A 13,780-nucleotide genomic window follows, 5' to 3' on the forward strand; every position below is an offset into this window, starting at 1 on the left:
GGTGGTGGGGAGGTAGCGCTTGCTCGGGTCTGTGACCCTCGCGGCTTGGGGAACGCGGGCCGGGCAGTCACCTCCGTTACGAGCCGAGGCTCCGGTGGGTAGTGGACCCCCACTGCGTTTTAGGTCACTAGGGGCCGCGACCTCCCGTGTGGGTCTGCGCCAGGGGCGAGGCCCTTTTTCTGTGGCCCGCCGACCGAGCGAGGGCTCCGAGTGGGTACTTGGACCAGCGGAGGCTGTGGGTAGGAGCTGGGGGGAAGGCAGGCCCGGGATGTGGGGTGGACCGAGATTCTCTTTTAGAGGGCACATAATAGGCCCAGGGCGTACTGACGTCTCTAAAGCCCAGCACAGAGTTGGGAGCTTTGCACACAGCAGGAGCTTAATAAAAGTTTAATTGAACAGGTCTGGCGTCTGCCGGCAGGCGGTAAGACAGTGCAGAGACCGGAGTCCCACGTGAGTGGGGGGTGGGGTGGCGCCCGGAAGAGAGGGAGTCGGAGCACCAGAGATCTCCAGATAGGGTTGGCACGGAAAGATATCAGAAAAGGATTTAATAAAATCGATGCCTTTTGGATACCTTTTGCATTCGCTTTGGTTTTTCACGTCGCTTCAGTATATTGAACTGAATGTTGGGTCATTCTCTGCTGTCATTCTTTGCGCACCTATCCCTAACAGCGTTCCACTTTCACTGTAATACATTCCAACCAGGGTGTTGGCTGCAATTGTTAATGAATGACTCAGGGGCTCACTTTGACTTTTAGAACCTATGGTAAGTTATGGAGCCAGTATAGACACAGCGCTAAGAAATCATGACTCACCCCGGTCTTTCCTTGGCTAGGGTAAGAGTCTTTTGTACTTAGAGACACCTTTCAATCCATTGTCTTCCTCTTGGACAGAATCTTTTTAAGAAGTTTCTGTTATTTGCTAGGTTCTCATTGTGTCTCATTAAGGGCCTCTGTTTTAAGGCTCGTTTTTCACCCTACCTTTTGTTACACTTCTTCAGCAATTTCTGGCCAACTCGATTGCTCCCTATACCAGACTGATATTTGCTACCCAGAAGGCTGACAACATTTCCCTTAAACTTATCAAATTTCTATCCCTTATTTTAGACGTAACCCATGTGCTTTCCACAAAACCCATCCCAGATCCAAAACCACAGTTTGATGTTCCTTTCTCAATTTTATTTATAGTTTTTAACTAATGAGATATAATTCACATACCATGCAGTTAACCCTTTTAAAGTGTACAGTTTGTTTTTAGTGTAGACACAAAATTGTGCAACCATCAACACAATTTTAAAACATTTTCATCATCCCACAAGAGAAACTTTGTACTCATTAGCAGTCACAGCCCAATCCCCAACCCTCCCATCTTCATAGTTTTTAACAGTGGGTCTAATTTGTATTTCCAGGGAAGTGTATTGTACAATGAAGTTTTTAAGTATTTAAGCATTAATTTCCTATTTGTTATTTTCCTCTCTGGATCCTAGTTTGCTTCATCTGTAGAGATAGTTTTCCTCAAGAAATTAAGAGGGCTAGAGCACTGAGTTAGGCATGTAACTTTTTGGTCTTTTCCCAGCTAGAATTGAACATACTTTAGCTCCAAAGGGAAGAGAATTCCAAATATTGGAATGAAGTGTTCCTGTCCTTCCTTTTAGACTCTTATGACCCCTTTTCTCCTTTAGACAAATAGTAACTACAGCAGTTTTACCATGAATCTCATTATTTGGAACTGAAAGAGTTGTTTCAGAAAAGAATTTAATCATCCCAGATCACAGTTAAATTTGTCCCAAAGACTATTTGATGGGTGACCAGATACACCATGTAATTGTGATAAGAATATGTTTAAATACTTAAAAGTAATTTTCCTTACATGTTCCTATATTTCCAGGAACTTAGAGGGATGCCATACATTCAAGTATTTTTTTTTTTTTTGCGGTATGCGGGCCTCTCACTGTTGTGGCCTCTCCCGTTGCGGAGCACAGGCTCTGGAAGCGCAGGCTCATCGTCCATGGCTCACGGGCCCAGCCGCTCCGCGGCATGTGGGATCTTCCCGGACCAGGGAACGAACCCGTGTCTCCTGCATCGGCAGGCGGACTCTCAACCACTGCGCCACCAGGGAAGCCCTCAAGTAGTTTTTGAACTGTGATCTCGATTAGCTTAGATTTCTGTGTTGGAGTCTTTGGCTAAGTAGAACATGGTGGGCAGAAAGGTTGGTTTTTTTTTTTTTTTTTTTTTTTAAGTAGTGATTATGGAAGAATGGATTTATATCTCAGAGGTACACAGGAAATGTGAGATAGGTTTGTTTTAGTGTGAGAGTGGAATGAGATGCAGGTTCTGGAGGGCTGGGTATAGTGAAAGTAACTCATTTAAAATTGTGGGTGCAACAGGATTTGAATTCCATTTTTGAGGAGCCAGTTGAGTCTTACCTAGAAGAGACCCTTGCTTTCCCACCAAATTTAGGCTTCCTTTCATTTCAGCAGATAATGAGTAGCTTCTAATATGCCAGCTGTTGTGCTAAGCACTGAAGGTACTCTGATAAACAAGTAAGATCCTGCCATCATGGACATGGCTAGTGGAGAAAACCAGATGCTAAACAAATATGTAATTACTGACTGTGGTAAAGGTCCAGATGGGAAAGTGTGGAAAACAATGACGGGGACCTAATTTAAATTGGATATGGGGTGGTGATGGAAGGTGCTTCTTAAAGAAGTGTCATTTAAGATGAAACGCAGAGGATGAGTAGGGTTTTACCATGGAGGTTCGTGGTGGGAGCGAGGAAGAGTTGTTCCAGGCAGAAGGAATAGCAAGTGAGGAAGAACTGAGGCACACTTGACAGACTGAGAGGATTATAGCCACTTGAAAAAATGCTGTGAATTGAATCTGCAGAGAAGTTAGGCAAGACGGGTTAGATTATGGCAGGGCTTTGTAAATCATGTTAAAGATTTTTATCTAGGTGCTGTGGGAGGTGATCCAATTGATATTTTAAAGATGTGATTGGCTTTTTTATGGAGAACGGATTTATTTGAGAAGGGCAAGAGAAGAAGCCAGATGATGCTTAGGAGGATATTGCAATCATTTGGTCCACGTGGGAGTTTATGTTGCTCTCCACCAGTGTGGAAGCGTGGGAGAAAAGTGTGGGCGGCGTAGAGATAAACTTTGGAGTTTTAACTTATGAGTGTCGTGTTGATATTTCATGACCATAGGCTTTGGAATAAGATGGAAAGCCTATTTTTATATTTAGTTGGATTATTACAGTAGAAAGAGTACAACCTTAAAGCTTCTTTGGAATAAAAATGTTAATGGACTGCCAAACATTACAGGAGTTAATTGGGCCGTACTGTACAAAATTTACAGGGTAGATATGAGTTACCTAAGAAGATAATTCTGTGTATGAATAGTTATCATTTTCATGGACTTAGTTCCTCATAAAACAGTATATTAGGAATTTGAAGAGATGAAATTGTCTGTTAATAACTGCCCTTGAGAGCAAAAGCTGAAAGTAAGGTGGGTTCTGGCTAACTGGCAGATTAATATCTGATACCTTATTTGTGCAAGAAAAGTGTTCCTCTATGGAGTGAATATCTTTACACGTTGTAGATCTAAGTGCGTCAGGATGACTGGATCTTTTGGGTTCAGTGAATAGGAAAGTAGATTGGTTAACTAAAGCTTCACATTGCTAACACTTCTCATGTCTAATTGAGGTTATCAAAGTAGTTTCTTAGACTTATTTAAGAACTAAAATACAACTTTGTATATAGAATTGGTAGGTGTAATCTACAGGAACTTTATGTCATCAGGTTCTAAATTGGGTTTCCTAAATTAAAACTTTTTCTGACTTAATAAAATACTTGTTTGCTTTAACAACAACAACAAAAATAAAGTGCTAAGTAAAATTGCTTCCTCTCTAATTATTTGCTGTTTGCTGTCTATCCTTGCATAACTTTTTCTAGACTTCTACAAATATATGTGGGGACGTGTGTGCCCATATAAACAAATAGGATCATACTATATTTTGTAATTATTTTCTTTCACTTATATTTTAGACATCTTTCAGAGTCAGTAAATATGAATTTACCTCCTTAAGTACATAATAGTCCATACTATGGCTTTAACATGCTTTCCTCAGATGTTCAGGTTGTTTCTAAATTTTTGCAATTAGAAATCGTCTTCAACAAGTCTTTTATATTTATGTTTACATGTTAATACTTTTATTTTTGTTGGATAGATTTCAAGATGTGAAATTGGTGAAAGGATATATATGCTTAAAATTTCAGTACCTATTGCCAGAGTACTTTACAAAAATTTAAGGGATTAATTTACACCAGGAACGTAAGTGATTTCTCTGTTTCCCTGGGGTTTGTGAGGATTATGAGTTAAAATTATATAAAATATTTAGCATAATGACTGTTACATAGTAAATACTGCCCAATTATTTGCTCATATTGCTATCATTACCTTTTTGTATATTTTATTAATTCTGTTTATTAATGGACCATATATTGGGACAGTAAAATGACATCTATGGAAGTTTGCCTTTAGGGTTTATCAAATATGTAGCTTTTAATGTGTAAATCTTACTGACTCAGGAGTTTGTGGTTCTTAAGGAACTGCATATCTTGCTAGTATGAGTTGTTTGATCTGTTCCATATCAACTGTTTTGGGTATTTTCTAGCTCTGGGCTAAGGCAGTGACCGTGGGGTAGTCTGATTAACCTAATAACCATTTCCATGCCAGTCTTGCCTGCTTCTCTTATTTGATAGTCTAAATACTATTGTAGGTTCTCTGAAAAACTCATTTTCTTATATTGTTTAAGAAATTGAATTAGAGTAACAGCTGTCTGAATATCCTGAGAGCGGTCCTACACACACTTATAACATGAAACTGTACCTTTTAAGGATCTGTGCCGGTTGCAGCTGTTCATAACATCGTATCAGAATATCCATAAATGTTTGGTCAGTGGTATCTTTTACCCAGGAAAGAGAACAACGGCTATTCTCTGGTTTAAAAAGATGATTATTTCTAGGACTTAAAGATTAGAACAGAAAAGTCTTGAACTTGATTTAAATTAACTTTGTGTAATGTCAGCCTGTAATTTGGAATGGAGGAAAGGTAATATCAGTCAAGTAGCAAGTGTCTTGAGTACTGCCGTTTTTAGCAGCATTAACTTGGGCTTGTGTAAAGTATAGAGGAAGTGTAAGATAGAGTCCTGCTGTGGAGATGTAATCATTCTAGTTGGAAATATGAATGACGTAAAGCAACAGTAAATAGAATAAGAATAGAGAATACAATTATGGGCAAGGTTATTAAATATAGACCTTAATTGTACAAGTTCAGAGGACAAGTCATATCTGTGGGGGATGGAGTGATAAGGAAAGGCAGGAGTGGGACTTGAGCAAACAGGATTAGAATACATGAAGAAAGGATTGGGACAGTCTGGTGAAGGTATAGAAGTAGGAATAAATCTAGAGGGTTTGGTAGGCAGTACAAAAGTATTTATGGGGACTTCCCTGGTGGTCCAGTGGAAAAGAGTCTGCCTTCCAGTGTAGGGGTTGCGGGTTCGATCCCTGGTCATGGAACTAAGATCCCACGTGCAGTGGGACAACTAAGCCCACACGCCACAACTACTGAGCTTGGGCGCCTCAACGACAGAGCCTGCGTGCTGCAAACTACAGAACCCACGTGCTCTGGAGCCTGCGTGCTGCAACTAGAGAGAAGCCTGTGCGCTGCAATGAGGATGCAGCCCAAAAAAAAAAAAAAAAATAAGGTTAAAAAAAAAAAGTATGTCTGTGTGGGACTTGGAGTTTGGTAGTCCTGATTTTGAATCCTGAACTCTAGTACTAGTTATGTTTCTGGGCACATTAACTTGCCTTTATTCAGTTCTTCATTTACAAAATTGGGTCAGTAATAGTTCTTGTCTTAGAGTATTTGGGAGAATCAAGTGTAGAATGCTTAGCACACTGCCTGGCATATGAAGGCTCAAAAATGAAAGCCGTGGGACAAGGGAGCTTGACCCGCTTGGATGAAAGAGAGGCTTCCTACCATAGATAGGGATTGCATGCAGGCTATGTGAAATTTTGGAATTTCCTGGTGAGTGGGAAATAGTATCAATACATGTTTCCGTTAAATATCTTGTTCCCTGTCCAAATCCTGACAGAATCATTCAGCCACTGAAGATTTTTTAGAGTGTTTGTTGAGGAGAAACAAACTTAATGGGGGTATTTAGCTTCTCTTTTTAAAAGAATTGCTTCATTTATTAGGATTGAATAGCAGTATTTACCTAAATAGTAATGGCCATCTCTGGTAGGAGGGTGTTGGTTGTGGAGTTACTGATAATCCCTATGTTCTTCTTTACACTTTTCTAATTTTCTACGATGAGCTTGCACTAGAAAGCACGGAATAGGTTCTAGCGTTGGCCCTAAAATTTGACGTAATCTTTTTGGGCCTTTTTCACATTTAAATATTAGATTTCTTTATGTAAGCTTTTACTTTAAAAACCCTTTCAATTTGTGCTGTTTAACATATCTACCCTCATTCAGTCGTCGTTTTTTTTTTTTTTTTTTGTGGTATGCGAGCCTCTCACTGTTGTGGCCTCCCCCGTTGTGGAGCACAGCCTCCGGACGCGCAGGCTCAGCGGCCATGGCTCACGGGCCCAGCCGCTCCGCGGCATGTGGGATCTTCCCGGACCGGGGCATGAACCCGTGTCCCCTGCATTGGCAGGCGGACTCTCAACCACTGCGCCACCAGGGAAGCCCTCAGTTGTCCTTTTGAAAAGGAAATGGTAGGACTTTTTATTCCTCATGATTTTAAAGATGGCTGAGTGGGTTTTAGTGGATAGCTTGAGAAGGTGAAGCACAATTTACGTAGCAAACTAGTTGGTATATTTTTGGTTTGTTCTGTTTTTTTTTTTTTTCTTTTTTTGTCTGTGCCATGTGTCTTGTGGGATCTCAGTTCCCCAACCAGGGATTAGACCCAGGCTATGGCAGTGAAAGCCCAGAATCCTAACCACTAGGCCACCAGGGAGCTCCCTAGTTGGTGTGTGTATATATATATATATATATATATATTTTTTTTTTTTGCGGTACGTGGGCCTCTCACTGCCGTGGCCTCTCCCGTTGCGGAGTACAGGCTTCAGGCTTCAGGCTCAGTGGCCATGGCTCACGGGCCCAGCCACTCCGTGGCATGTGGGATCTTCCTGGACCGGGGCACGAACCTGCGTCCTCTGCATCGGCAGGTGGACTCTCAACCACTGCGCCACCAGGGAAGTCCCGGTATAGTTTTTTTGTATGAAACTCAGACCAAGGTTTCATTGGAGGTTTAGTAATATATAATGTTATTTATGATGTGCCAGTCTCTGATAAATGTCCTTTAAAAGTGGATCAACAAATTTAATCCTTATAGCAACCATATTAGGCAGGTGTGGTAATTTCCCCCATTTTAGAGATGAGCAAATTGAATTTCAGAGCAGTTAATTAACAGGTCACACAGCTAGAAAGGTAGAGAAGGGATTCAGACAGACCCATACTGTCTAATTCTAGAGCCTGAGCTCTTTTTACTGTACATGTGTTCAACTCAATCAAATTGACCATAAAGTGGAAAAGCTAAGGATTCCTTTCTTTAATGTACTAGTTGGCTTGTTATAGAACTTTTTTTAGAATGTAAGAATTATGTAATAATATATTAATGATTTTCTATAATATGATAAGAAAAGTGTGAATTCTGCCCATACTTTGCAAGAGTTATGCCTTGTTTGAGGTGTAATTGCTATATTATGTGGTAAAGATTGATGTTCCATTAGTGACATTTGATTGCTTTGTAAGAAGTTGGGAACTGTTTGTAGTGTGTGCATATATAGATGAATAAAAGGATGAATAATTTGAACTGAGACAAACTTTTATTTAGCTTTTCAAGATATACGAACCATTTCCTATCTATTACTTCTAAGGCAGATGTAGATTTTAAGAGTAAGTAAAAATGTTAACTGACTTCAAAGAGAATATTACCTAGAGCAGCTCTGTACAGTAGAACATTGTGTGATGATGGAAATGTTCTACATTCACATTGCCCAAAGTCCAGTAAGTTTTAAGCCAAGTCTAATAAGTTTTAAGAGGTAGTAACAATTTTTACTTGAGAGGGATTGGGAAGGCATCACAAGTGTGTGATATCTCTGGAGAATGAGTGAGATTTAGAAGGACCAGGGCATTTCAGGTGGCAAAAGTGGTAGAGCAAAGCAGGAGGATTGGAAGACTATTTGACTTGTGTTGGGGCACTGTGTGCTTGAGATTGCACCTGGAAAATGGGGGTGGGGTTGGGATTGTGAGAGGCCTTAGGTTCTACATTAAGGAATCTGGACCCTATTTGCTGGTAATGTTTTTGTTTGGAAGGTAATTAGAAGCAAGACAGATTCAGAGTTACCAAGGTAGAATAGGAAATTAACCCTTCAACGGACATACAATAAAGTTGGGAACATTAATTTTTTCATTCTTAGAGCTAGTATTGTTTTGAGGAGATGAAGGCTTGAAAACAGAGCTGCAGGAAACAATGGAAGATAAATAATGTTGGCTTTTAGTTATGTTGGGATTGAGTTATTGGTGGGATGCATCTTAGAAATTCAGATCTGGTGGCTTTTAGAAAGATGTAGGTTTGCATGCATAGGCTAGAAGGAGTGGACAGGGTGAATGGAGTAGGTAAGATTACGGTGGGCAATTTCCTAAAGGGCTGTATGCGCTGTAATAGGGGAGACATTTAAGTGGTACTCAGGGATTTTTTTTTTTTTTTAAGTGATAGGTGGTATATTTGCAGAAAGGCTGAGCTTGATACCTGTGCTCTAGAGAGGCTACCCCCCAGCATGTTCTAGGCCCATAGAGCTTAGGGCTCATAGGAAATCTGATGAAATTCCAGGCTGTGTCATATTGATTCAGGGCATAGCTGCTTGTAACTTTTCTGGGAGATTGGCTCACAGGGATTCTTGCACCATTGTTTGGAAAGGACCACTGAGGCACAGAGGCTGAGCATTCTGCCAGTTTGTACAGGGCTGGTAAGTTTAAGTAAAACAGTTCTACTTAATTAGTAGGTCATCTAGTGTGGTCAGATTTGGACCAAGGCAGTATGGCTGCAGAGCTCTTTTTCTTACTCGTTCCACTAAATTCGAAGAATTAGGGGTCCAGGGGGGATAGAGAGAGGGTCAAAGCTAGCTAGAGTGTGAAGTATGGAGAAACGATCTACAGTCCTGACTCCCATTGCTTTCAGATTGTATGACTCTGGACAAATTTACTTATTAATACCTTTTTGGACTCAGCTTCCTCTCCTATGAAGTGGGAATAAGATAGGGTGCTTATGAGGATTAAATGAGATGGTGCATATAGGCAATTTATGCAGTCATTATTATTAAGTAGGAGGAAGAGAAGGCTTTACTAACCTGAGGGAGAAATGGACTCTGGGAAGAGCTTTGTCTTGGATTTTTTGGGGGTGGCATGGGTGAATTTGATCTTATTTTAGCTTGAGAGAAATCAGCTACTGGAAAGGGAGGTGACAAATATATGCAAGGTTCCAGAGTGAAAAACAGGGGGAAGCATGGAGGCCATGATAGCAAAAACATCAACTCCAAAATAACTGACTTTTTAAGCTTAAACACAGTGTTTTAAAGTGTTTATACCTTTAAGCAAGTTTCAATTTTGCTTTCTAAAATAAGCAGCAGATACATCAAACCAGCAGGCAGTGTATGAATTGATTGGAAGAATGTGTTCAGAAGTGGGAATGAAGTTCCTTGTCAGAAATTGAGTCTTTAAACAAAAAAAAGAAATTGAGTCCTTGGAAACTAGTTCTAGAAAAATAACTTTTTATGTATTCAGTATTCACAATAGGACAAGCGTTGTTTTCAGGGTTTGTAGACTATTGTCTTGGTGAAGTTATGAGCTGTTCTAAACACAAAGAACATTTTATTGATGTATTGATATGAGGGTATACTATTTTATATTGGAATTTTGAACACCAGACTTGAAGAACTAGAGGACAGTGGAGACTGGTTAGTCCACCTCTCTCCAGTATTTCAGACAGATGGTCATACCAAACTTGTACTTCAACATCTAAGTGATGAACTCCCATTATTCTAAGAAGCAGCGCATTCCATGGACACTTTACTCAGTAGAAAGGTCAAAATCATAGACTTACTGTGTGCAGTTAACAAAAATAGGGCTTTGTCGGCTAAGCAGATATTTTTTGCTGTGCTGCGAGGCTTGTGGGATCTTAGTTCCGTAAACAGGGATCGAACCTTCCCCCCCACTGCAGTGGGAGCGCGGAGTCTTAACCACTGGACCACCAGAGAAGTGCTTGCCTGCTTTGGTTTTGGATGTAATAATTACAGTAAGGTTTGATGTTTAAATGTTTGTTTTGTCTTCTAGGGCTTGCATTTCTTTTGGTCCTAAGAATCGTTCAATTGGAGCAGCAGCTAAAAGCCAGGTAGAATTTTGTTTTTCCCTAAAGTGACTTTCTTCTGTGGTTTGTCCATCCTTCCCATTCAGCAAGTATTTCAGTGCCCATTATGTGCCCACCACTGTGAGCCCCTGGGTGTACAACTGAGAGATGAACCTGATCCTTCTTACGTACTTGAGTGAGAAGTAAATAGCTTTTTAAAATAGCATGAACATATATAATCTGTTTAATGCAAAGTGCTAGGATGTTTGATTGTTCCTGGGTATTTTATTTTTTAAATTTTTTCCTGGGTATTTTATTTTATTTTATTTATTTTATTTTATTTTATTTTTTTGCGGTACGTGGGCCTCTCACTGCTGTGGCCTCTCCCGTTGGGGAGCACAGGCTCCGGACGTGCAGGCTCAGCGGCCATGGCTCACGGGCCCAAGCCGCTCCGCGGCATGCGGGATCCTCCCAGACCGGCGCACGAACCCATGTCCCCTGCATTGGCAGGCGGACCCTCAACCACTGCGCCACCAGGGAAGCCCTTTCCTGGGTATTTTAAATGCTCGTTAAAGTGTCTTGTTCTGTCTTCATCTTACTCATATTTAAGGTCAGTGTTGATCAAGGTTCTCAAGGAAGGAAAACATACTTGTAGAAGCACACTTACCATTAGTTTACTTTTAAACCAGGAACCTGACATATTTGCTGGTTCCTCTGTAACCAGAGCAGCAGAACCTGAAGAGTTCTATTTCCCTGAGTGTCTGAGGTTGCTGTAAAATTAAGGAGTTGCATGTTAGATGTTTTAATAGTTCAATCTGGAGCAACGTATAGAATGAATAACTGTCTCTTTTTCTGGACCGGGCAGCGCCTAAGATTTATAAGCCCAAGAAAATGGTGCTTGGCCAATTTAATTAAATTGGGTGTTTTATAATCTCATTTTCAGAAAGTTCAACATGTTTTAGGAGACAGTAGATAGCAAGTACAGAGCTGTTTTGAAACGTCTTTCCTTCTAAGAGTCCAATGAATTCTTCCTGTTTTTAAACTTGCTTTCATTATTGAGAATAGTTATTGTACTAAATTGGCTGCCTAGTTCTAGGTTGACATAGTTATTGTGATACTGAGTTTCTACTTGGCAGCTTACTGAAACAGGGCCTGACTTTGGAGCCCTCATATTGTTTTACAAAAGAACTTCTGTTTGTGCCTTTTGACATTGCTGATGCTGAGGAGCTCTGCTGTTTTTCCTTGGGACTTGTTGCACTTACTTCTGCATTGGGAAGAGGTGCCTATAAGTCTTAAGCAGAAGTTCATTCTTAAATTTTTTGAATGTCCTTTGCCAGCATTTTTTCCCATAAATTATAATACTTTATTCTAGAGAAATTAGAAAATATAGATGTAAAAGTGTGAGGAATTTAGAAGTTAGCATACTACCATTATTCAAAAATCACTGTTAATATCTTAATGTGTAACCTTTTGTACTCTTTCTAAGCATATAAATGTTTTTCTCCCCACCCCAAGAAAGTGACATCATATCATATAGATACTTGTCTCCAGAATTCTAAAATAATATTAACCATTGTATGGATATGCCATAATTTATTTACCCATTCTCCTGTCATTTACCCTCTAGGCTCTTTGCAGTTTTCTGCTGTGATAAATAATGCTCTGTCAGTTTATTTGCATTATCTTTGTGGGCTTAGTGTCATCTTTTTTTCCTTTATGGTAAGTTTTCTTCACTAGAATAACTGAATTGAAACATACTGCCAGATTGGCCCCTGGAAAGTTTGAATAACAAACTACGGGTAATTTTTAAAAGATAAAAATTATTTTAGGTAAATGTTTGTTAGAAGTTTAAGAACAGAGAATACTTTTATAAGGGTAATGACCTGTCTTCATGAGGAAGTAAGGCAATCTGGGCTCCGGTCTTAGCCCTGCATGTGACCTGTACAGGTCCCTCACTCCTCACTTCACAAGCTAGCAGGCATCGTTCAGAAAGGTTTAGTGCTAAAGAAAACTAACTCAGAAGGAAAATGATTCTAATTTAATCCTGAGATTGTTGAATTTTTTTTTCATAATTTAATTGCTATTAGTCTTTCCACTCTTTGACTCTGATACACTTTTTCTTAGGTAATATCCAATGCAAAGAACACAGTCCAAGGATTTAAAAGATTCCATGGCCGAGCATTCTCTGATCCGTTTGTGGAGGCAGAAAAATCTAAACTTGCATATGATATTGTGCAGTTGCCCACTGGGTTAACAGGTATAAAGGTAAGATTTTCAAGATAATACCTTAATGATTGAAATACAGTATTTTATGTTATCAGGTCATTGTATATTATACCATTTTACTTTCAAGTTGTAATGAAAATGGTTACAAATGCTTTGGAAAGTCTTTTGCTAGTAAAGACCATTGGCATTTTTTGAATAATCTGGATTTTATTTGGGAGCCATAGGTGGCACTGTTAATAGGGGTTGGACAGATAGGTGGTAATGATGTGAAGTTAACTGCCATTGCTACTTGTCTTGTTGACTGATGCAGCAGTCTTGCTGGTATGATTTTAGTGAATGACTTCCGGAGGAGCAGGCAAAGAAATCAACACTTTAAAGTCACTGCCAGATATGTCGTCATACTCTTGACAGTAGGATTGGAAAGGTGTTGTTCTTTTGGGGAAAAGGGAGTTTAGTCTTTGCTATCTCTGCAACATCTAAGAGAGTCTCTTTGTGAAGTATGCAGTGAACTGATCATACAAAAAAGATTAGAGGCTGAGGGATGGGTACGGTGAACACATTTGTCTCTCTTGCGCTCAGGTGGTAAGAGGAATCCAGAAGGGTGTTTGAGCTTTTCAGGCAACTGAGTTTAGAGAGAGGAAATGTGGTGTTTGAGACACCCCATTTGGAGAAATAAGGATCATGGGAACAGGTTCAAAATCCAAGAGATGATGAGAATTGTGGGGAAAAGGTAGTTAATTGTGCCATTGTAGCTGAGAATTCAGTTGAATTTGGAAATGAAGAATTTTGATAACTGAAAAATGATCACGGGTTTACTTATGGTATTTTCAGCAATAATTTTAGTACAGTTTGAATGGGCCTACTAATGGATAAATATGGGGTGCAGAGGAGGAAAAAAGGAAAGGGAGCTGAGGAAATGGGGGATACTTATAGTCAAGAAAGAAATAGGATGCGTATTGGCAGATTTAGTCAGAAGCGTTACAAGTGCCAGAGGAGAAAGAGACTAGGGAGAAGACCTGGGAACAAGTGGATCCAAGTATGAGCTTGGAGGAATTGACAAAGGCTTAAATGAGGGAAGAAGAGGTAGCTTTGAAAGAGGCTCACTGGGAGGGTTATTTTCCGATCTTTATCATGCAATAAAGTGAGAC

General features: G+C 39.9%; 1 protein-coding gene across 2 annotated transcripts in view; it reads left to right on the plus strand.

The window, feature by feature from the left end:
- Positions 1–13,780, plus strand: part of HSPA4 (heat shock protein family A (Hsp70) member 4) — a 43,020-nt gene that overhangs the window by 422 nt on the left and 28,818 nt on the right. The window contains exons 1-3 of one of the 2 annotated variants that reach the window (XM_089909316.1): positions 10,422–10,451; positions 12,034–12,125; positions 12,531–12,671. In XM_089909316.1, the coding sequence (XP_089765442.1) occupies positions 12,123–12,125; positions 12,531–12,671 (144 nt within the window). In that variant the 5' untranslated portion in view covers positions 10,422–10,451; positions 12,034–12,122. Of the gene's footprint in view, positions 1–10,393; positions 10,452–12,033; positions 12,126–12,530; positions 12,672–13,780 lie in introns of those variants that run through there. The other variant, XM_022588795.3, reaches the window with a different exon arrangement.

The sequence above is a fragment of the Delphinapterus leucas genome, chromosome 3 (assembly GCF_059928025.1).
Source record: "Delphinapterus leucas isolate spDelLeu-1000000601 "Yukka" chromosome 3, BTC_Dleu_Yukka2, whole genome shotgun sequence".
NCBI lineage: Eukaryota > Metazoa > Chordata > Mammalia > Artiodactyla > Monodontidae > Delphinapterus > Delphinapterus leucas.